The 25,347-nt window shown below is 38.7% G+C and overlaps 1 protein-coding gene across 2 annotated transcripts in view; it reads left to right on the forward strand.

Annotated features, from left to right (window-relative positions):
- The window catches only part of MAP3K20 (mitogen-activated protein kinase kinase kinase 20), an 89,648-nt gene that overhangs the window by 17,943 nt on the left and 46,358 nt on the right, over positions 1–25,347 (forward strand). For both annotated transcript variants that reach the window (XM_051787391.1, XM_051787392.1), the window contains exons 3-8: positions 11,992–12,079; positions 16,292–16,393; positions 17,172–17,237; positions 17,753–17,781; positions 17,895–18,032; positions 23,919–24,005. In XM_051787391.1, coding sequence (XP_051643351.1) covers positions 11,992–12,079; positions 16,292–16,393; positions 17,172–17,237; positions 17,753–17,781; positions 17,895–18,032; positions 23,919–24,005 — 510 coding nt within the window. The remainder of the gene's footprint in view (positions 1–11,991; positions 12,080–16,291; positions 16,394–17,171; positions 17,238–17,752; positions 17,782–17,894; positions 18,033–23,918; positions 24,006–25,347) is intronic.

The following is a 25,347-nucleotide window of genomic DNA, read 5'->3' on the forward strand; positions in this document are numbered from 1 at the left end:
GCTGCTTGGGTTTGGACCACAAGCCTGGGTTTGATGGATTTCAGTCCTATACTTTTAAATGTTTCACTCTTCAGTGGTGAGACACCCCTATCGAGAAAAGTAGAAATGAGAAAATGGACAAGGGATAGAGGGGTCCCTTTGTGAGCTTTCAGTTGAGGATTCTTCACCCTTATTAGGCTGTTCATTTTTGTGAAAACCCATCCCTGTACACAGCTTTTAAAAGAATGAGGAATTTTGCTTCCTCACATTTTAAAGAAACTGCGTATCTTAAAATATATATTTGGAAGAATTGGGATCATAATTCTACAACTTCAGTATTATTCTAGCACCACCACTTACTTCAACCCATCAAAATTCTGAATTCAGTAGAGATTTTGAATAAAAAAGCAATATTTTCAGAAGGCTTTTACACCTCATGGTCTCTTTCTGTACGTACACAATAATAAAGGTATGTTAGTCTAAACTAAACAGTGAGGACATACGAAAAGATGCAGGACACTTCTAAAGGCTTAAGTTCTCTGTTACTGTCCCTGAGAATACAATATGGAATAATTAATGGTTGAAATATTTTAAAATAATGTTTGCAAGGTTTGCAATAATATGCAAGACTATCACACTTGCTTTGCACAACAGTGACCTCAAAATGGTCTCATTCTCCCCTTAGAGCCCACTACAGTAATTATATCCAGATTTGCTAAAGACAGAGATAATTGGTAAAACTGACCTTGAGGAGAAATCTTGAAACCCTTCAAAGTGCAACAATTCAAACTCAAGAAGGAAAAAGGCAGAAGGGTTATGACTGTCTTCCGGATATATGGGATCAGCCAAACCCTCTTTATAGTAACACTGTATAATCATTGCAAGGTACCACTAACTCTTCTTGAAGAGAAGAAATGTTTCTCTGGGTCTTTTTTTTTCTGCCAATACTGCATTTTTCTATCATCCTTACCTTCCCAGGCAGAAGGAAGGACTTTCCCTGGAATCAGGGATTTGTCTCCTCGAAGTGAGCATCCTCAGCAGGCCAGCAGCACATGTAGAAAGGGAAGGAAAATGTCATGTAGCCATACAGCATTCTGATAGGGTGGAAAAAAGTCCTTACTGAGCTTTCTACGGAGATATGTCTCAGGCAGCAAACCTTTGTCATCAATATTGCCAGAGGATGATTTTGTTTGGATGAAGGAGAATGCCTAAAGTCATTCCAACCTTGCTTGACCTGAAGGTGGCATGGAAAATTACATTTGCTTGTGTCTGATCGTTGATGGGAGCTGATGTCTTAGACGAGGTTTTGCATACCTCTGCCTTTGGAAAATGGGAAGCTGTGGAGTATGGAATGCTGTTATTCTTCCGCACCAAAGGACCTGTTGAAGGTTTGAATGTACTCTGTGCCACCGAGACATCATGGAGCTCCTGGGCCCTGGATCCAGCTTGTGAGCTCAGTTGACTGTACTGAACTTTGCAAATATAATCCTTGTCATGCTCGGAGCATAAATCAAGCAGTTAGTAATTGTGCAAGGACTGAGGCATTGCTAGAATAGGAAGAGATGCAACTTCTCCATTCTGCACTCAGATTTTGACTGGAATTGTCATTAGCTGCAGCATGATGCCTTCTCTTCAGCGTTTCAGGTACAGCCCAGAGTAGGTACAGAGAGAGGTTTTGTTGGATTCTGCACAATGTGACCCCAGTCCTGAAGTTCCTGTAGGCACATGTAATACAGCGTTCCCACTTCCTCTTTGCTGTTTCGTTTATTGCAGGTCCTCAGGAAGCACAGTGCAGGTCGATGGAGGAAGTCAGTTGAAATAATGATCTCCATTTTGTAACTGGCCTCTTAAATGTTACTAATTTCCCATTAGGGTGTGTGTCTGATGTTCCTCTGATATTGATTTCTGATGTGTCTAGAATTTTTCTAATAAAATGATGAAAGAGAAAATTCAAATCAAGTCTGAAGGTGCAGATTACTGGTGTGGAAGTAGAAAGTGACAAATGGAGAACTGCCCAAACTGAACATGGTTGCAAGAGGTTCTTTCCCCTTACATGTCTACCCTAAAATAGATTGTGTTACATTGTACAGTATTATTGCCGTGCTGTTCCTTTGCATTCAACTGTCCTCTATTTGCCACTTTTCCTGCATCTGTATTCTTTTAGAAATTTTTGTCTCTTCATGTGTGTGAGTTAGAGCAGTTCTCAGAAATGTTTTGTACATGTTAGAGACTGAGAATTAATGGTATGCATAGGCTGTGATTTTTCCACATTTCCAGCTCTCCCTAGAGGAAATGCTCCTGACTGCGTGTGCTCTGTTCACCAAACCATTGCAAAGGAGTTGGAGCACATCTCAGGCTTTGCATTCTCAGTTTGGCTTATTATTCAGTTTTATTCTTTCTAGTGGGTTCAAACTGCAGAGCCAAGGCTGTGACACAGACATGGGTAGAGGTTGCAGTACCTCTAGTCATTCTGTCCTAACTTTGGGGAAGGAACTAGCTTGGGATATTGTTGTTTCATGGAGAAGAGCAACGAGAAAATCATTTGACTTAATTTGGTATCCTGTGGTGGTACAAAACCCTGCGAATTCTTACCCTTGTAAGTCTGTTCGTGAAACTCAAAGCAACTGTCTTCATAGGTCACTCTGTAATCAGTCTCACTCTTCTAGATAGGTTCTTCTGGATTTCCACTTTCTGCAGAGTTCAGAGATACTGGTATTCAAGTTACTACCTTTTAAAAAAATTATTTTGAGGCTGACCACTCTTCTTACATAACGAGGATTAGAAATGAAATAGTTGTTATTGCCATATCTGTGTAAGCAGATAGCTATGAAGAAGCCTAGATAAGATAGGGAGTCCTGTGTACAAGAAATTCATCAAAGAGAAGTAGGAGAAAAGCTGAAGTTACATGTCAGAAATATATGGTACAGTCACACTAATAAATGTTTGATGACATTTAAAAACATTTTTAAAATATTGGTAGTTTTCCTCCAAGGTTTTTATCTTAGATGTTGTTTCATTTGAATTTTTCTTAGTCCTAATGGAAAAAAGATTGAGCTATCATGAAGGTAGCCTGAAGAATCCCAAGAAAAAATAAACAGGTTTCATAAATGTAAAAGCTTAAAATTTCAGGATTTTTGTCTAGTTTTATTTTTTGACCATCGCTACGCAGTAGGGGTAGCATCTGAGCCAAGTTTCTGAGTAAAATACGATTTTCAATCTTAGACAAAGAAGAATAACTTTTCTGAAAAGCAGGTAAGGAATTTATGTGCTGAAACTTTAGTTTTGTTAGAAATGGAGATTCTGATCCGTAGTGGTCTAGGTGGTAGTGTGGCATAGACAGAGACCTGCTGTGAAGTATGCTGTTCTGGCTATTGCTTTATGGGGTGGTCCGGGTTGAAGGACAGTGGTATGTAGTTGGAGAAGGTGCAAGTCAGGTTTTGGTGGAGTTGGAAGTCCTGGGTTTCCAGAGGATGTTTTTGCTTATGTTGTTGTGAATTCCAGCTAGGTGAAAGGGAGATCTGGCTGTAGCCTGAGGAAGGATGCTTACTGCTTAAGTTTTGGTAAAGAGAAAGAGGACTTGGTGACAGAGACAGCTTGCTACTCTGGACTCAGAAGGAAGGTGATCTGTTGCAACTGCATGGTGAAACAAGAACTGGAAGCAGATTTGTGGTGAAGATTTCGCCACGATTCATGGTGGATTATTTGGACAGTTTTACATAAAAACATGATGGGTGTCATTCAGGCAATGCACAGCAGTCAGAAATTCAGATTATGGTGACAACTCATGTTCCTGAAAAACCTGGATTTTGTGAGGTTGTGTTATGGCGAATGTAAATGTGGCAAGAAAAATGCCTCTCATCCATGGTGGACTCTCAGTTACTTTAGCAGAGGAACATCAGTAGTTGGCAACTACTTCCTCTCCTTTCTCTTTATGCGTGCTGGTCACAACTGGAATTTCTGTTTTGAAAGTTTTGTGTCTTTTTTAAGTAGGTGGATTCCAGGTAGGGAGCGATTCTTTCGTTTTCTGCAGGGGCAGGTCATTTTGAGAGCCTTGTATAGAGCTCTGGTAGCCCATGTGGAAAACAAAACCATGTGTGATTTGCTGTTAACATATAACAGCAGGGTAACACATCTTGCCATGTGCTGTTTTCATAAGAGTGGGCTCAGCCTGTCTGGTTGAGAAACATCTGGAATTATGACATTCACTATGATTCCAGTAAGAGGGATTCCCATCAAGTGCTGTCCCTATCATTAGCTACAGTAGGTTGGATTTATCCACTCTAAGACAGGCTTTAAATGAGTGCTCATCAAGAACATGATGGGTTTTATTTTCCTTGGTTAAATTACAGTTTTCATGATCAAGATGGAAAAATACTTTAGTGTAAAGATCATAGCTGCTTTAGAGGAGTGGATCAGGACGCAGAAGTACAGCTGCTGCTGTCTCTGTTGGAGCCTATGCTACTTGTTCAGCAAAAGCCACTGTATAATGAGATTTGACTTGTTCTAGGTTATCTTATCCAGATTTCTTACAAATACTGTGCAGATCTCAGAAAAATCACTGCTCTGTCTGGATATGTATGGACATGGCTCGTTGAGAGGGGATTGGTTTTGCCCATCACTGTCGTACCAGAATGTCTTTCTAACACAGTGCTTACAAGATTTACAGTGACTTTGATCTCGGAAATAATTTCCTTGGATATTTTTCCATTTTTGGGGCCTGAAAAGATTCAGATGTTGTATATTAGCCATGATACCTTCCCACCTGTGGAGGGAGCAGGGAGTCAGAAAGTTTTACATCTTGTTATTCCCATGTATTTTAGGGATGTTGTCTCCGTAGTCAAAGCAGGTTTGTGTTCAAAATGATTGCAGGTAACTGGGAAAATTTCCCAGCATTGAGAAGAGAAATGATGATTGCTGAAAATAAACTGCTCTATGGGAGCTCAGGTATTTCAGCCCTGCTGTTTAATCTACTCATCTGTTGTTTCTACTCAATTGCTGGTGTTGCTTTGCAGCTGGAGGCAGCTTCATACTCCAAATCTGCCTGAATTAAATATTTATAGTATTGCAGGACATTGATAACTTCTAAACTCTTACACAATTACAAATACGTAGTTTATGCATGTTTTGAAGGGTTGTACTGTATGTGAATAATAATAGTGAAATCCAAAGTAAACTTGTTCTTGTCAGATCTCCCCTTATCAGGCACCTTAATATTAAATACTCATACAATCTCAAGTTGTCTGCTGCAGAATGTAACACTTCTGTAGGATATGTTTGGACATCGTGGATTTCTAGTTGAAATCTGTGTGAATTATTTGTCCATAATCTTAATGCTTTTTTGTTGTTGTTAATGGCAGTGTAACTGTAATACAGAATTTTTTCAAGCTTATTGAACCTTCCATAAGGATTTTCTACAGAAAGTGCCCTTGCTTAGTTTTGTCGGTTTGTTAACAGCCTCTTCTCTCACTGATACCAAACTTTTTCCATGGGCTGACCAAACCTTTGCAGTGTTTTGACAGGCATTTACTGCCTAGTACTTCTAACCCCATAACCTCCTTCCTTGAAGTGCCAAGTTATATGCAATGGTTGCTATAAAAAGTTTTATACTCTACTATAACTCAGTTTTCTTTTCAAATGGTCAATATCCAATACATTTTACTACTAACATGTCCTTTGGTGCTGCATGATGCAAATTAATTATTTTAAAGTAAATTTCATAAGATGGGGAGAGCCTAAAAGACCACATAACAAATTTATGTCCATATTCCTTCTCTCTGGTATATTATGACAACTGAGTTGTCTTGGAAATGTGCTTTTTTTTTCTTCAAGATTGCGACCTAAAAGTCAGTATTTGAAGTGTGTTTCTACCACAGTATCTGAAAAAATCAGAATAGTTTGGTGATATAAACCAGTGGATTTAAAATGTATGATGATTATGTAGCAATGAGAATTTATTAGTTTCCTGTATATTTCCACTTTTAGTCTCTGGGACATAATTTTGGATGCAGATCTGATGCTCTGAAACATTTGCTCCATCAAAATGGTTTTAAGTACAAATTTGGTACGTCATTGCAGATGTACTTGTGAGAATTTAATTCTGTTATGTACAGAAATGCTGGTGACATCAATCTGAGAATGTAAATTAACTCTTTTCTATATGGTTTAAAAAACGGGATGCTGTTACTTAATACAGCTTGAATGTAGAGGCTATCTTCTAAGACAAATGCTGACAGAGTTTTAACATGTAAATAGGCTGTAGAAGATTGCTTTCATTTGGCATAAGTTATCCTCTAAATCAGTACTAAAAAAGAAGCCCAAGCTCACACAGCTTTAAGTGACATGCAACCATAGTTTTAGAACTACAATTTTGAAAAAAGAGTCTATTGAAAATCTGTTGAAAAAGTTGGTAACACATTTATTCTGGGAGTGTGTCCATTGGAGCAAGTGATAACTCGACTTATTTGCATATAAAAGATCTCACCAATGATCCTTGGCTTTGCCATGTTCATGTGGTTTTCCTCTTGCATTGTTAATATTAAAGATAGTTTAATAGGCTTAGCAAACATTCCCTGAACTGGGCAATCAGAATGCTTTGCTTATTATTTGGGGACCCCAAAGCACAAAATTCTTGTTTGTACTTTTTTCCATGGAAAATTTTATGAGAACAGATAAATCAGTTGGCAAAGTCCTAAGGTTTTATTTTGTATCTGCTTGATTTTCTTTTCAGTGTTCAGAACTGTAATAATTGCATATCAGGACAAGAGGGCATGGTCTTAAGCTGTGCCAGGGGAGGTTTAGGTTGAATATTAGGAAAAAATCTTTTACAGAGAGAGTAATCAGACATTGGAATCAGACACTGGAATGGGCTGCCCAGGGATGTGGTGGATTCACCGTCCCTGGAGGTTTTTAAAATGAAACTTAGTGCCATGGTCCAGTAACCATGGCGGTGTTGGATCAAGGGTTGGACTTGATGATCTCGGAGGTCTTTTCCAACCTGGTTAATTCTATGATTCATCTCTGCTATATAATTCTTAGTAATAGTTCTATGTTTCTGAAGTTCTGCATCTTGAGAAAATAATGTATTGTCTAGTATTGTGTCTGTAAAATGATGTTTTGGGCTTGTTTACCAGAGAAACTGGTATATTATAAGAGGCATCATATCTTATTAGACAGCAGTGAATTCACAAGAGAGCGTTCATGAGATGCTGGGAATGGAAACAGACTGGATGTATTTTTGAGCAGGAATCTAGAAATAAAGGTGTGGTATTTATTTGTGTTAGCATTTCTTTTTTGTCTGTGGTTGCCACTAATGGAATGATTGTAATAAAACATCAGCTGGCCTCTTCCAGCTGCTCTTTTATTAGACTGTAAAACCCCCTGAGAGTAGCTAAGTTGCAACTCTCCCAAGAACATGACAAAACTCAAAGCCTTTAAAATGCTATAAGACTTTGGAAAAAAATGTCTTTCCAAAACTGCCTTCAGTGTGTCTAAATATCTCCTTAATAAACATGACAAACAGTTCTCTGAAAAAATAAATAACCAAACTTTTGCACGATATAATAGTATTATAAGGCAGTTATGTGTTATATAAGTTGTGTTAATCAGATTCTTTGAGTAGCTAACCATGTCTAACTGTAATCTTACACGGAGCGAAGGTGCCTCTTGCGGTGCAGTTTACTGATTTATTAACGGGAGAGTTGGTCGGCTGCTGGCTGACCTGATGATCTCACAAGGGGCTGCAGCTATTTCCTGTGTTAATCCTAAACCAGTGTGCTCAGAGCAGAGTGGAAAGATGGCAGTACGTTGCTTTTTCCAGTCAGGTGCTCCAAAGGCACCTGGAAGAAGTGGTGGTTGAGTTGCTTTGGGCCCAGTTTGTCTGGGCCCAAGCAGAAAAGTCTTTTGATACTGAAAAAACTGTGTGGACAGATGTTCTTTTGGAGTTCCAGCTGTGCTGCTAGCCCAAACCCTTGATCAGTTCTCTTGACTACAAGTGTGACTGTAATAAATTTCTAACATATTTCTGAGGAGAACCAAAGTAACTCAAATATGCTGAGTCGTTTGGTCTTCGCTAACTTTGACTGCCTTAGGATAGGGAGCTCTAACAAGAGCAGCTGCAGCTGCTGTGAGTAGCTGGCAGGCAACAACACAGCTGTATGCAAAGTGCCTCCGTCCACATCCTTACTGTCTCTGTGGCTGCAATTAAAGATCTGCCGATATGGTCTTGTCTGGTTCCCGAGTAATGCCAGCTCAGCATCACATTGCCCACATCTGCAATCAGCACCAACCTTTAAGTTGTCGTCAGAGCTGAGCTGCATTTGCTGCTTTTGCTGTGCTGGTACAGAACAGAGCAAAAGCAAGCGAGGGCTTGGGTTATCCCAGTGAGCTGAGGCTTGTGATGCTCATAACAAGACCACACTGTCCAGCCAGCTTGGTTTGTCCCCTCATCTGCTGTTGGCCATGCTTAGAATCTGTGTTTGTGATTTCTGTCCAGTAATTGCTGAACACAGACAAGGCCTAGGGGAGGACCCTGTTTTTACTTGCTGAAACAGCTGAAGATACGGTTATTCATGCATGGTTGTTTGTACTACAAGGTTAAGAGCAGTACTTATGGGTCTAGAGGCAGCTGTAGGGTGATGTCAGTCATAGATGATGTAATTGACATTTTCACATATGTCAGTAAGTAGAGATTAAACAGCCATAAAACTAAATTACCCTTTAAACACTGTGATCCATACCATGGTTCACAGGACACAATTACAATGTTTGTACACTTAGGGATTACCTGAATTCCAAACTCTTATACTGTAGCTGTTTTATGAATTGGGTTTGATTTATGGTAAGCCAGTGAGTGAGAATTAAATTAAAATGTTTTCTATGTAATTTGCTTTGACCTCAGATTTTGTGATAGTGGTTGAATTAGGTAAACAGGGGATTAGGTTTGTTTAGAGTTCTGAATCTCTTTGCCTTCAAGAAATGGCATCTAGTCTGTAATGCAGTTCAGCAGGACTCGAGAGGGCATAATTTCATCCATACCTGTGATGTTAAGTGCAGGGTGAATGGTTTTAGTGTAGTTTGATGGTCAGTAACAGGCTGGGACTAAGCTTATCATGGGACTAAGCATAATATTAAGCTCTCTTGCAGTCACCTTGTGTGTCTAACTGTGTCTCTGTATTATATCCAGGGAGTTTGTATTTACATGTTTGGGTGTCTTTCCTTCAGCTGAAGAACCCACTAGTTATGCTTCAATACAACATTAAAAAAAAATCTGTTTTTCACAAAACATTGATTAAATAGCTGAATACTTGTTACTTTTCCTCACCAGTTAGGAAGGAAATTGGTACTCATTTAGCTTGCATAAGATAGAAAGCAGCTTTACTGAGGGAAGAGTGTTGTGCCCAAGCCAGTGAGGGCTGACTTCTTCAATGGCCTTTAGACACAGATACATGACAGGATTTTCTTCCAAGCATTTAGGCATTTTGGATTTAAGTATGAGTTTGATGCTTAAAGGTGATTCTGAATATTCTTGTTAGTGCCTAAGAGACCTTTGAAATACCAGTCTTTAACCATCACTTTGTAATTTGCTATCTGAAAGTCATTTTCATTGAAATATGGCACTTCTTGTCAAAAATAGTACAAAAGCTTCAAAGATGCGGACTGACTTGCATCTGGTTCTCACTGTAAGGAATAAGTGTCTTTAAATTGGCTAATGGAGTTCACAGTTGATGTACAGCAACTGAAAAGAACAAAACGTGAAAGGAATCATCTAGAATTGCTAGTGCAAACAACAGCAGAGTGATTAAAAGTGTTTAAAAAAGATTTCTGTCAGATATAATGGTCCTTAAAAAGAGTTGGCAAATTTTTCCCTCCCAGTTTTTCATTCAGGGTATCTGTGGAAAATTAGAAGGTGCATCTCCATATTTCTTAGATGGAATCTTGCTTCGGTGTCCCTTAAATCCCAGATAAGAGTATGAACATCAGTGTGAAGACGATGGTATTAGCCATGGTCAACACGGCATTTTTTCATACTTCTGGAATATTATTTTAGTGTATAATATCATGTAAATAAGATAATATTAGAATTATTTTTTTTTTCATCTCTAAAATAATAAAAGCACTGTGTGTCAGTTTGCCTGTGGCAGTGAAGTACCTGTCTTCTTGGCCCAATGCTCACATCTTGCTTGCTGTCCCTTTCGAGGTAGCACTGAGGTGATTGGTCAGTCTGGGTTTTGCTGCTGGTCCAGCCCTTCCTCTTGTCCACTGGTTCTGATGTGCTTTCACTGGATCCAGCAGCATCTTCTGTGAGATGGAAGAGAGTTACTGAGTTCTGCACTTGGTTGTTGTGGAATAGGCAGCTATGGCACTTGAATGTGTTAATCATGGGGCATTTTTAATCATTCTCTGAAATGATAGATCTAATACTAGTTGTGTAGCCAAGACCTAAATGTATTACACCGTGGGAAAATTAAATGTAAGACCCATCAATTTAATTCTAATGACCTTTTGAAGTACTTGTGTTGTAAACACCACAGCAGGTGGTGTGCACAGTGCTTCGAAGACATGGGATTTTAAATACTTTAGAAGAAGATGGCTTTATTCCATTCCTCTTGACCAAGGTGTTCAAGATAAGGTGTTCTAGATAGTTTGTCTAACTGTTTGTGGTATTTCTGTCTCAAGATTTCATTGAATATGTGTAAATATCTAGGTATTAGCTAAAGATAAAGGTCTTACTTTGAAACTGTTGAAGTTACTCAGAAAAGGCTTTAAGCAACAACAACAGCAAAAAAATTAGTAATGTGGTGCCTTTATCTGTAATCGTGCAGTTAGGCACATGTATCATGGTACTGCCAAAAAAAATACTGCTTTGCTTTAGCTCTACATTTATTACAGTAGCACTAGCTGATGTACCATGGCTTTTTGCAAAACTGCTACAGCCTTCCTGTTTTCAGTGAATCTGCAAAGCTACAAATAATTTAATTGGCAGTTATCTAAGAATTTGTATGAAGACTCCTACAGGTAAACAGCAACATTCCCACTGGCAGTCAAGGGATCTGCTAAGGGATCTGTCAGATCAGATACATTTGGTAAGTTCTGAGGAGTTGTGATCTTGTTAGATGCTCTTGCCTGGTGTAGAGTTAACATAATCTCAAACTCGTAAAATAATGCATTATTACTGTGGAGAAAAATATATAATGGTATGTATCTGTATTTGTATAATATGTATATTTGTGTAAAAACATCTAAAATCTTGAGTATTTATTTTAATAAACTACAAAGGTGAAACTGGTGAGAGATCTTGAAGGAGTTACCTGACCTTTACTCTCAAAACCTACAGGGAGTATATGTCTTAATTTCTGTGGATACAGTCTCATTGTCTTGCAGTCTTTTTCTCAAACCTAGCAGCATTGTTCAAGTGGAATTTGAAGGTTTGTGTATGTTTATCCAGAATTGCCAAACATCTGTAGTCTGCTCTGAGGAGCAGTTTCAGCTGCACTGCTGGCTGTTTGGCAATCTCAAGCGTGCTTGCTGTGCGTATCCAGTCAGACTCCACAGCGCATGCCTGGAAATTCCGCATTTCCAGTAAATGTTGGATGGAGCCGTGTGTGCATGGTATGCTCTAACAGCCCGAAGTGCTGGACTCGCTGAACCCATAGTACTTTGTGCATAAACACAAATTCTGGATAGGACTGCTGCAGCTCTGCCAAAAATCCCAGATCTTTCTTTGAACAAAGTTTTCCAAGGCCTTCAGTTTTTCCAAAGACTTAACTTCTACATCTGTGCCTTGGCCATGAAAGAATAGTCTGAAATTTATTATTTTCCCCCCAAACATACAAAGCATTCATCTGCCAAACTCTCTCATAAGGTTTTCAAATGCCAAGTGTTTGTGGACAGTCTTTCCTAGATATGTGTGTGTTTATATGTTATATATATGTGTATACCCACTGGGGTATAAAATAAACTATCGTAGTAAATGTCCCATTTTAATTGTCTAACTTGTTTGTTTGTTTTCAACAGGCAGAAATACTCAGTGTGCTCAGTCACAAAAACATCATTCAGTTCTATGGAGCTGTCATTGAACCTCCAAATTATGGCATAGTTACAGGTAAGGATTTTTGTCTGACCCTTTTCTTGATTCTGCAAAACTCCAATGTTACAAAGTATTTGCTTTACCCTGTTTCAGTGTTTTGCTCTTTGTTCTGGCCTTGTTTGAATGTTAGAGTGCTTGGCACCATCTGCCTCAATGTAAATGGGAGTGCTGGAGGTGGGAACCAGGCTGGAGCATGGCTGGAGGCAGTGTGGAGGCAGGTGGAGCCTAGGGTATTGCACAAACTCAGCACTCATTTAAACAGTAGCTTTCACTGTGTTCTTACCCTTTTCTGAGAATTGCTTTTCCATTTCAACTGGCATATTACAGAAGTAGAGGTTTTCATGATATGAAGTTCTGGCAGGTTCTGTGAAAAGGGAAGGCTGAGAGTCTGCTCAGAGCAAAGCTACACCATGAATTCTGCCTGTATTGAAAATAGGAGAATTTAGAGTGGGAAGTTCCCAGCCCTGGGAAGAGCTTGAAATAAAGTCAAGGGTTTATAAGACATCATAAGACAACTCCCTTTATTCATTGGAAACTAGGTTTTATTCATTCTGACATTCCTAGAATTATGCAGAGATTGGTTTTTATGGTTTTGTTGGGTTTTTTTGGTGGTGTTTTCTTTTTTCTATCACCACTTTAAGCTTCCTGCCCGTACCTGGGAATTGGTCCAGATAGAAAATTTTCTCCCTTTTCTGTGTGGGAAAAACTATGTAAGATAGTTGTAGAAAGTAAACCCAAAGCAAAGCAATCTCCCATCTGCTGAAATAAATGTTCAGAGAGGTAAAACCCATCAAAGTGTGAATTAAGAGGCATGTTTTGTCACGTCACTTCAAATACTTCGAAGTTTGATGCAAAGAGTAGTCTTTGTGTGTGGTACAGTCTTAATACCAGTTTGAATCACTGCTGTTCAGGTTTTTATTGGTTCTCAGATGGTGGTCAGAACTTGTGAAAATTCAGTTATTTCTACCTGCCTCTTAGACATCTGGTTATCACAGCAGTGATAACTGGTGATAACTGCTCTGGTGGAAGCGCATCAGAGGGGCAGCACTGTTCAGAGCATGGGAGGCTTTGCTCACCAGAGGAGTATAAGCCTAGTGGAGGTCTGGTGTGGCAGCCAGCACTCCAGAGGTGCAGGGGGCGACCACAGTCTACACTGCTCAGAGAATGCACTGGTGATGGCATGTAGATAGGAACTTGAATTCTTTCTGGAAGCAATAAAATTAATACAAAACTAATAAATCAAGTAATGAAATTTTACTACCCTTCTTAATATAACTGTAATAAGTGTAAACCAGCAAGCAGAGTAAAAAAGCAGAGTTGTAATCAATGACCTGGGATGATGTCTGGATCAGAAGGCCTCAGTCTGATCTTGCAAAAGGTCAGTGTTTAGAGACATTTGACCTGCTTACCAGTCGCAGGAGAGACAGACAGACAGACAGCCAACAGCTAAAGTAATTCATAATGTTACTGAGAACAGGTACTCCAACCACCTGTGAGAAAGAGACTATAGTGTATAGTTCAACCACTTTGTTCCTTGGGGAGCTCTGATTACACCCTGGCTAAAAAAAAAAAGCTTTTTTTCTTTTTTAGCAAACTGTGCTCCCTGCAACTTCTAATGAGACCAGAGTCCTGTGGGTTGGAAGGGAAGCAAGGCTCCATTTCCCCACACCATTTTCAAATGAGAGAATGGCTGCTGAGAAAAGAAATGTTAATTGTACTTGAAATATATCTTAGAGGGGTTTTTACTTCATGATCTTCCAGATGACCATCAGTGTTACAGACTTAATCCTGTGTTTAGTCAGAGATCCATTTTTTGTGAGGGAAAATCCCAAACAAAAAGAAATGCAGAGAAACTAATGTTTCTTCAGTGATGGAGATGAGAGCATTCAGCCAAGCATTGGCATGTACTGAGTATTAGCTGCACGTAACATCTTATGTGGGATTGTCAAGGAGTTCTCTGAGAAAGGCTACATCTGCAGTTAAAACACGTTTTCCTGCTGGGATGTATGTCAGTGCTACAGCAGATCATCCTGCCTGGTGAGCTGCTAACATGGATCACATCATTCTAGATGTCACTGGCTGTCTGTCAGCAGCAGTCTCAATGTCTAGCTTTCAAGTGTGGCTTTTGACCACAGCTCCCTCCTCCCAAAAGGCTCTCAGAGCTTGTGCCCCCATTGCACAGAACCATATGGTGTATCCCACAGCCCATCACAGGGTGGGTCCAGTCAGGCACTCAGACTGTTTCCTTCTAAAGCAAATATTTCTTTTCCGTTATTGGCGGAACATTGTCCTTGTGATATGATATCCAAATCCATAAGCTCCTAGTAAAAACCTGAGGCACAATAAATACACAGAACAAATACCAACAGTGGAGCTTTGTTGATAAGAGCTTGCTTGCCTCTGTTCACACAGAATGGCAAAGGGCCTGGGGAACTGAGTTGTCCCTGACCCTGGTGGATCAAATTATGCATTGTAAAGGCATGCAAAGCATGCAGCCAACCTATTCCTGAAGAATCCATTTATAAGACGGATGATGACATCGTGGGTAAAAAAAGCTTCTGTTTTAATTGTGGAAATGTGCGGGTCAGCAGCTTACTCTTCTGTCGGTGACATCAGAAACAACACGTCTGTCCTTTCAGTGGGAGGTTCTGCTTGCCACTTAAGTGTTTACTTTCAAGGGACTTGCTATTTTCTCCCTCTTTCATTTAGCACTGGAATCTTTTCATCTGACCTACCATGTTCTAGGCTGCAGATTCAGTCTTGTCTCCTTCCTTGTCTTCCTTCCCCATGCAACAATCTCCCAGTGGTTTTGATGTCCTTGATAAGGAACAATATAAATTTTTTTAATGCATTTAGCCTATCATGTTTCAATCATTGATTATTATTATTAACAAAATTCAGATGCATTCAGTATTGTCTTAGTGGCAATGATTTTGTGGCTACTTTGAAATGATGTGAAGATTCCCTGAGTCTTGTGAGTAGGTTCTAAGTTCTGCCTGAGAAGCACACTGAATAGTCTTGAAAGAGGGGGCTAAAAGGCTTAAGTTACTCCTTGCATCCCACTGATCTCTGTGCTACTTGGGCTACATGTGGTGGCATGTGCCTGCTCTGTCATGGCAAACAGATAAAAAAAAATGTATCAGCTGCTTTATCTCATAAACTTCCTTTTTTGGTGAATGAATTATAAATAAGTATAAAACTTATTAAATAAATACTAAGCAGAAGAGCTGCAGCCTTTAGACTGCTGTACATGACCTACAGCACAAGGAAATCTGTTCTGCATATCTCAGGGTTAGGCTTCTAGTTTCATCCTTCCGTTTTTCATGAACAAATCATTTGATTTGCTACTCTGTTCCTCCATGGGGAAATAGGAAAAGAAAATTTTAATTTCCCTTTCTACTTGGAGACCCTTACTTCCTAACAGAACAATATATATTTAACATGTAGCTTTACTTAAAAAAAAAAGATGCCCTTTGTTATGGGGCATCACTTAGACACAGTACTGCTTACCGGTGGGGAGTATCCTTGATTTTGGAAACAGTAAGATGGATCTGATACCACCAACCTCATATGTTAAATGCTCTTCTGATCAAGAGCGGCAAATTCACTGTGTAAAAAAGTAAGAATTTTAGGTTATATAAAAGTGGTGCTGTGCAGGTTTCAGTTGTCTCCAGTTTCACACCTAAATGTGTGTAGGTGAAACTAGCATGTTATTCCTGCTTTAAACCATACAGCTCTGGTAGTCAGACTGGATTCCATCTACCACACTTGCAAACACCAGTAGACCCCAAAACCCCTTGTTTGTACCCATAGAATCCTGCTGTGGCATTTTGTTGGTGTAGTTAGGAGAAATTAAGAAAAAGATTTACTTATCCTGAACAAGGAACATCCAGAGTCTTTTACTCTGGAATTTGAACTGCTTTACCTGATCTTTCTTGATGCCAGACCTTTCTAATGCCTTTTCAATGTAATGTCTGTTGTTATATATGATTACACTTTGTTTGTTGTTAGGTTTTTTTCCATAGCAGTAGATTATGTCTGTGTTGAGGTAGTCAGAACAAACTACCACTCTTCTACTACACTACTAATAGTATTAGCTGCTGAACCCAAATTCTTTGTCATTAAGCCAGAGGTTGACTTCTTTCTGGAACTGGCAGAGTTTCTATTACATCTTTCAAGTTAGGTGCTATGTTTTAAAATGTCTTGTTTGTTGCTGTTTTTTAACAGAGTATGCTTCTGCTGGCTCACTGTTTGACTACATTAATAGTAACAAAAGTGAAGAGATGGATATGGATCATATCATGACCTGGGCAACTGACATAGCTAAAGGTAAGTAAGATGAGTGGTATATACTATCCTACACAGCTAGCAAAGTGTACAGCTGGAGATGCTTTCCTTAGGAAATCAGGAAAGCCTTTGTAGTCTTTTTTATTCAAATTGTAACAAAACCAACCAACCAATGATACATACATAAAAAAAAGCAAAGCCCATTCACTGTGGTTTTTAATATGTTCCTTGTTTATTATGAATCCAAAATACTCTGAAGTGAAAATGGCTTCTATGAGCCAGTTTTACTTCTGGTGTGCCCCTAAGTCCCAAGAGGATAATTTTGCTGATGTAGAGTAATAATGAGGTAAAGTGCATAATTACCCTTACATTTGATTTGAATTGGGGCATTTAAGGAAGCCGAGGGTTTATTCTCAGCAACCATACTGAAACTCTTCACATAATAATGTAGAATAAGCTGTTCCATCCTTTGTGTTCTCTATGACCGACCACACAAGAATTAGTGTAAATTAATGAACAAATGGTAAATTCATATCGGGCTTCCTTCTGTAGACACTGCCTTAGAGAAAATAACTATATATGACATTAAAAACCATTAGCATATCCATATAGATGCTCTGATAGATGTATGAGCTTTGCTTAATGCTTTTTACTCAAAGTAGATTATGGGAAGCTTTACTACTTCTTCAGCATGTCAGTATGGCATACAGGTATGCCAGCTTGTAACAAGTGCAATGAGTGGGAACCAGGAAACATGACTGCAGATTCATGATGGCCCTGCTCAGCCTGTCTAACTAGATTGTTCCCTTGTTTTTTGTAGGAATGCACTATTTACACATGGAAGCTCCAGTGAAAGTTATCCACAGGGACCTGAAGTCCAGGAATGGTAAAGTAGCATGCTTTTGAGTAATACATATTCAATGTGCAGTCTGTACTTAGCAGTTGATGGCTGTTTATGAAATTTGCAGAACATTGACTTTAAAATGAAACTTCCACTACCAGTCATGGGATAGGAGGGACACGAATTTTCATAATGCACACAGGGAGATAATAGTCAAGAAAAGTCTAGGTCTCACCTCAGTTTTCTCCTTTTATTAATGAGTCTTCCAGAGAGCTTCTTGTTAAGCCTAACTACATTGGGGAGAGCAAAGATTATCTGTGTTGCTATCTTTGAACTCAGTAAGGCCTGCAAGGTTTTGCATTTGTTTGAAGGCTTGCAGGGATTCAATAGATGTTCTCTAAAGCTTCTCAAAGAAACCAGGACAGTTGTGCACATGTGCACATTCAAGTGCTGGCTCACCATAAGATCGTTTGTCTTGCTAAAAAACAAAGTGTTTTGCTGTGAAAACATATTATGTTTATTTTTAGCATTCTTCTAACCTTTTGTTTTTTCATTTTCAGTTGTTATAGCTGCTGATGGTGTGTTAAAGGTATGAACTCTTTAATTATTTGTAGAGAGAAGCTGCTTGAGTCAATGTTTTGATGTCTAATGAATGAGGTTGATACTCTATTACCTGTTAAATTTTTTATTTATTCTTACCAGATCTGTGATTTTGGTGCTTCAAGGTTCCACTCCCATACGACACACATGTCATTAGTGGGCACTTTTCCATGGATGGCCCCAGAAGTTATTCAGAGTCTTCCAGTGTCTGAAACATGTGACACATATTCGTATGGAGTGGTGAGTGCCTCTCATTTTACTATGAGTAGTAGCAGTTGTCCAGCGTGACAGAATTCACATGATGCAAGAACAGCAATTCTAAATAAGAACAACAAAAAACCCCAGACTTTCTTTTAAGACTGATCCATAATTTGCAATTACATGCTTGAAAATGATAGGAAGAACAGTGTCTTGCATGTTTAGTAAGATCTGATTAGATTAGCAGCATGCCAGTGTAGGGCAACCAAAGTTGTTCAGCATATGTTCAAAGGCTTTCAGGAGCCACTGAACAACCTGAGTCATGAATCTCTACTTGTGTTTTTTTGTGGAACTGAAGGTTGTCTTGTAATAGGGGTATAACAGGATGAAATGATTAGCATTCTACTTTCCCTAGAATGGAGTATCACTGATGTATAATAAAAAGTAAGCCACCGCTCTATTCTTAATTGTTTAAAAGACCCTGCTATCATTACCTGTGAGAATAGAGACTCTACCCATCGGAAAATATAGAAAAGCCCAGCATTACTTTGTGGGTTTTCCAAAGGGTGAGCAATCAGTTGTAGTTCACCACAATGTCAGATTTTCAGATTCAGTAATGTGAATTACTTCGCTCTGTCCACAGTTAAGCTCTTAATTTGGTTTTGCTGTGCAATACAAAATAGGCTAGAAATAGCCTTAGTGATCAGATAAATTACATGGCCGTAGCCTTTCTCTGACAGAGGACAGTGAGGAGTACTTCGAGGGGTAGAGGAAAGGAAGTGGGACTGTAGTTTCCATGCATATCTGTGTATTAATCATATTTGTGTTTGGATTCAACAGTGGGTGGCAGAATGAGGAATTCTTCAGTTCTTGTCAAGTATTGCCTCTTTTTGAGGGATGGAAGTAGATAGATGTGAGGGAGGCACTGTGTTTTTAGGCTTGCACCTAATGGCTAACGTACCTAAGCTGATGTTCCAATGGAGGATGACTTAAACTTTTTGCCAAACAGTTGTTTATAGTGAGAAAAAAAATATATGAGAGATGATGTGGTATCACTTAACAATTAAAGGTTGAAGTTTTGCAAGGAGGGAGAAAAAGACTATATTTTCAGATTCAAAATCCTTGCTTGCTTAACTGAACTTGGTCACAAACAGTGAGAGAACATAAGCTAACAAATGTAAATGTTAATGTAAACTGTTGCTGGAAGCAATCACATATTGTCCACTGAAGGGAAACATTCCAGTTTCAAAACAGAACAAAAACGTTAGAGGAAAAATTCCAAACATAGTCTTATAGCTCAAACTGCTCCTGTAGTTTGAATTGACTATAAGTAATGTTCTCTATGTGGAAGAAGGTAAGAAATTATTTAGTATCTTATCATGTGGAGTATTAACAGTGCTTTGGGAACAGTATGTCATGCATAGCTTGTTTTTCCTCATCCAGAAAGTAAGGTTCCTTTGACAGTTCTGTGCTTAGAGGTAAAACTCAACTACCCTCCTTATGAAAACAGTTCAGTGTTACCAGAATATTTTAATGTTGTTATGGATGTGTAGTGCTGCTTTAGAGTGTCTAATAATATTTGACCCACATTTTTTAATATATTTTTTTGAGCTAATGTGTTCTACTGGGAGTAGAAGCTTATGAATTCATAAACACTTAGGAGTCAATCTTTTTGTAAGTCTAGTCTTGGAGCATCATAATTTTTGGAGGAGATACAGGGCTAGAAATGAAGAATGGTAGTGGCCAGAGTTCTCTGTTGCTGAAATTACTGACCTAGTGGAGTTCTACCAGCAAGGCTTGAATATAACATTGAAGGTTGGAATCTCACTGTAAGTGTTACGACTGTCAGAGAATTAGCTAGGGGACTGAAAACAAAAAAAATCTGAGAAAGGGTATTTTTGTCTCTTCAAATTCTTATCATCTATAAAAACAAAATTTAAAGAATCCCTTTTCAAAGTGTAACACTTGCCAGCAGCTTTTGTGCTAGAGAGACAAATCTGCTTTTCTTCAGTTAAAGTCCTCTTAACAAAGAACAGAATCCTTTCAAATGTAAACTAGTAAGATGCTAGGAATAGATATTCCACTTGCAATATTTGTCATCTTCCCCCTGGTTTTCTTTAATTTTTTTTCTGCTATTTTTCTATCTGACACTCTGTTCTTTCTACAAACCAGTCTGTGATTTTAAATATTCTGCTTAAGGTGTGCAAGAGCTTTTTTCCATGAAGTGTCGAAGTCTTTCTGCAACCTTATAGGTCTGAGTTGCTTCTCAACTGAAATGAATTTTCCTCTTTGTGAACAATTGTATACATGTTTATAGTTAAGGTTCAGATTACCTTGTGCTGCTCTTCATGGATGGTTAAACAGGTCCATGTATTCTCTTTGGGATATATGGTAAATAATTTATAATACTGCCATGAAATGCTAAAGCTGAATGTTCCAGGAGATTTATTACAACACAAAGACAGATCTTGCACTTTCCTTCAGCCATGCTGAGATTCTCTTTTCTGATCCATTTCCAAATCTGTACTCTAAACAACAGATACCAAGTGTTAAAAATGATCAACCCTGAAATTGTTGCTCAAAAATTATTCCTTGTGTCTCTGCCAGATAGGAAAGTGTATGTGGAATGACAGTGTCACTCAAAAAGCTGTTTTGAAATCATGAAGACATATGCTCAGAATATGTTATTCTGGCAGAACTGTTTGTAGTGCACCACAGCGTGTGTTTGTGTATCAGTGTAAATGTGTTTAATCATAGAAAGCTTATATGATGTAGCTGAATTATTTTATCACTTACAAGAACAAATAAGTAAAACCATTAATTGTCTATTGGTGGCATAGAGACTGCCATTAAATGTAGCAGCTGTTCAAACATTGCTGTAGCTATGAGAACATACGTTATTTATAGAGGGAATGTTGGCCAGCTCCAGGGGTTATCCCTTACTCTCTTTGAAAAGAATTATGTGATCTTTAACTGCAGTTGGATCAATGCAGAGAAGAGTGACCTAATTTTCATGCCTAAGGGCAGCACCTCTATGAGTGCAATGCTAATGCTCATGCTGTACTTCCGCTCACTGTGGCTCTTGACCATCGTCTGTGGACAGTTTCCTAACAGGAGAAAGCGCTTATTTTTTTTGGTAAAGATGTTCAGAGTGTTTCCTTTTCCTCAGATTACTCATTTGAATGTTCCCCTACCCAAATGGCACTTTGAATCTTTGTTGGCTTTGCACTGGCGTGGGGATGGGGTGGCGGTATTGTGAGATTGTTTTTTTTCCTTTGGGTTGTTGTCACATAGTTGAGAGGGTAAGAACTGAAATGCACAGCTGAGCTGACAGAAGTAAGTGTATGAGCTTTTTCTGAAGACCATGTAATTCTTATTCTCAGCTTCATGTATAGGATGACCACACATGCATTTATCTCTCCTTTCTGTTCCTCTCTGCAAAGATGAGCCCAACGTCTTCAGAGGCCACAAGTTACAAACCCCTACATTAAATGACCTTCCTTTGTTTTTCATCATTGTTTTTAGCTTGGCTGTTTTTTTCTGTGAGCACCTGCTGTCCATCATCACAGAGAGGTGATGTGATTGGGAAAGCAGGTGATCCTCACCATCAGGGGTGGGAGGGGACGTGAACCATGTCAGTCTCAGATTTTACACCAGAAATGGAAGATAAATTGATTTCCATGTGAAGTGAGCTGGGGAGCCAGTTCTGAAAATGAACAGAGCATACCTCACAATAAAGAGGTTGGGGTAAGTCAGGGTAAGGTCCTTGTCTGCTGCTCAGTGACCCTGGGGAGAGGAAGGGGCAAACGGGAATGCAGAAGATACCCATTTACTGCTTTTTAAAAGACTGGTGATGCAATCATTCACATTAGCTGATGATTCAGGGTAGCTAGTCCAAGAGATGGGATTGAAGCTCCTATAAACTGAAAATAGAGACATGTCACTGATGGAAAGAAATGCTTTATCTATACCATGGACCTGAATATTAAAATTGCATCGTTGTTTGAATGTTTTCTAAATCTGTATAAGTAAATACAAGGATTTCTAGCATCCCACTTTTGGATCTTTTATTTTAATTTATTAGTAAAATGAAAGCATTAAGAAAACTTCTTCATATTGTGTCAGATCGCTGTTTTTCTCTTCATCTGTGTGCAGTCTTGAAGTGTTTTTAGCTAACACTTGGTTTAGGGAGGCAGTGATCTGTACAGGCAGTGGAAATAAACACTAAAGGTGTCACGATAAAGGAATTCAGTGCAAAATGTTCTGCACAAATGTACATGCATGAATGAGATGAGACAGCTCTTACAATTTAGTCTTCTGAAAGAAAGGTGGCACAGCAGTAGTTTTCCAGCTCAAGGCTCTTGAAGACATTTAACGTGTATTTCATACTTGGAGGATATATTTAGATACTGCTCTATCTTGTGCAAACTTGAGTTTTTCCTCTGTGATTTCATGGTACAGTCATACAGATGAGGTGGGTCTACAAGGTTGCTCAACTACATGTTTGATTTGATCCAGGGGCTTTCGTTTTAAACTGACTGCTTTGTACACTGCTTTTTTATCTGAAGTACATGGGGCTGCTAAATTTTTTCCTCCTCTCAGAGTTAAATTTCCTTCTCTACCAGTAGAGGTGATCATTGGAGTTACTAATTGAGGTACCTTATTTTTCTTTGAAAAGGGGTGAAGTGAGGCAAACAGGATAGTTGAATACATCTATGATAACTTCCCCCATATATTTCTTATTCTCAGGAAAACTGTCCTTATTTTTCCAAGATACCCTTACCTTTACCAGTCAGTCTTCTGACTCAAGCAGAATTAGTTGAATAGGTGTATTGTTGAAGTGTACCTTGTTCATTTGATTAAAGGCCCAACTCTGCTTCAATGCTTTTTTTTTTTTCTTGACCTCTGTCTGCCAATATTGTTGCTTTTTTTTTTCTGATTATCTTCATGGCTGTCCACAATCCATTTGAAATGATGTAGCTGGAATAAACCTGGGTACTAACCCAAACAGGGAGGATATAGAGTTGCATAAGGATCTTAATGCATTTAGGCAAATCCTGCATAAAATATTTTGTTGTTGTTGTTCTGCTTGGTATATGAGCAGAAGAAAAAAATTGTAGATATTTGTAACAAGATACATACATGAAGGTTCAGCTTTAAGAAAAAAAAGGGACATATACAAGTGGAGGTAGAAAGTGCTATTAATTTGGTTGAATTCCAATATGTTTTCCCAATGGCAGAAAACCAAGTTGGATTCATTGACTTGAAGCCTTCTTGGTGATGCCAGGCTCTTTTCTACAGAGTAGCTTAGATTCTCAGGTACTGTTACCAAAGCACTAAGAGCATGTAAAATTAGGAGATCTTTCTATATCTAAGTACAATATGTATATAAAATCTTGAGGAGAACAGAGTAATTTTATATATGCTATATATTGCTTAGTTTAATGTGATCGCATACTTGGAGATAAACAATTACAGTTTTGATTGCAAAATTATATTTAATATTTTCATAGGCATATCATAGGAGCAAAATACATTTTGGATAATATTCACTGGTGGCAATCATATAGGAATATTTTTAAATGAAAAATTACTACAAAGCAAAGATATGTCTAGTTGGGGCTGAGAAGGAGAGGAAGAGTTCATTGTCTTCCCAAGTCTCAACTGCCAAACGTGAACTTTGTAGTGTACAAAGAAAGTAAAAAAGCAACCCAGTTTTTCATCTTGGCTTTTCTGTAGAGGAAAAAAGCAGAAACATTCAATTTAATTTAGTGAGAAGATCTTGCACACAAACACTGGTCCAAGTTCCTGCAAATGGAAACTGGTTGCCTGGTAATTGGATACAGAATACTGCTGTATCAAGGTTTAATAATGTATTTAAAATACAAAGTACAGAAATAAAAATTCTTTTCTTTTTTTCCCTTCCAGGTTCTCTGGGAGATGCTAACAAGGGAGGTCCCCTTTAAAGGCTTGGAAGGATTACAAGTAGCTTGGCTTGTAGTGGAAAAAAACGAGGTAAGACTACGTTTCTACATTCAGGTACATAGATCAGAAAACAGTATTGGGGTTTTGCAAAAGACTTTTTCATCTTCTTCAAATTGAAAGTAAGTTCACGCGTATGGAAAGATTAGCAGTAGGAGCTAACACAAAGGGTCAAAGTGATGTTATTCCTCATGAATGGACCCTTTACATCTAATTGTTGCAGCTTCACGTCGTGATGCTGTAGATCAAAAATTGTACAAGTACTGTACTAGTTTCTCAGTCTCAATTGTAAAACCTAGGGGTTTGTTCTTAGTGATGAAAGAAGCCATTGCGTCCAAGGTAGGGGAACAGTTTAACTCCATCTCCTGCGTTTAGGACATCTTTTTACTGGCCGGGAGTTGATATATCTGTAAGAGACCTTCAGCTACTTCAACTTAACTCTCCCAGCAGGAGTCACTATAGTACAAGAAACTGCCGCTTAGATGAAAATTTCAAAAATAAAAGAAGAAAAAATAGTTTAAAAAAAAGAGAGAAATTACAGTTTTGCCACCTACGTTCAACACTACATTGAAGATGAGCTCCTCACTGGTATCGGCAAGGCTGTGGCATAGCTGCAAGCCTCCTCATGCAGAGTCTTTCCATTTCAAAAGCACTTCAGTGGTGTAAACACCGTTTGTACAGTGTCCCCAGCCTCGCTTTTCTTCTTCTCACAAATTGAGGCTTTCAGTTAGTTGGACATGTGAGCGTATATCTGAACACATAGTCCCTTGATATCAAAGACAGTAACTACATTTAAAAAACATTTAAAGTTGTGACTGTACCACACACAGACAAGCATGGAAATCCTCCACAAAGATGAAACCTCCTCTATCTAGACACAGCGGAAGCTTGGGAAACATTACAATGGCAAGGCAGTGGCTGTACAATACAGGTTTCTATTATTCTACATAAACTGTTTCTCAAAATGCTTCAGAGTTTAACAGAGGAGTTAGGTTTCCTCCTCTTAGTTTAATATTTTTTATTGGTGTTTTTTCCCCCTTTATTTTTATTTCTGTTTGAGGACTGGATTAATTCCAGTGAGTGACACTGTGATATACCGATTAGTTGGAAATGCTACACTAACAGTGTGAAGATTATGAATGTGGTCTTCTACTGCATTTATCAGAGCAGGGGGCACAAAGACACTCTTGTAGTTTAGGAAAAGCCTCATACATCATTTTGAAGGGGTAACCATAAGGCCTTCCATCAACAGTATTTGTTTCTTGTGCCTACTACCTGCAGTTTACATCAGGGGTACAAAGTAGCATTGGGAATGTTTAAAGAGATGTAGTCATGTGCTGAAAGATGACAGAGTACAACACACATTTCTCTATAG

This window comes from Manacus candei, unplaced genomic scaffold (assembly GCF_025592945.1).
Source record: "Manacus candei isolate 608988 ecotype Guabito, Panama unplaced genomic scaffold, ASM2559294v1 h1tg000023l, whole genome shotgun sequence".
Taxonomy (NCBI): Eukaryota; Metazoa; Chordata; class Aves; order Passeriformes; family Pipridae; genus Manacus; species Manacus candei.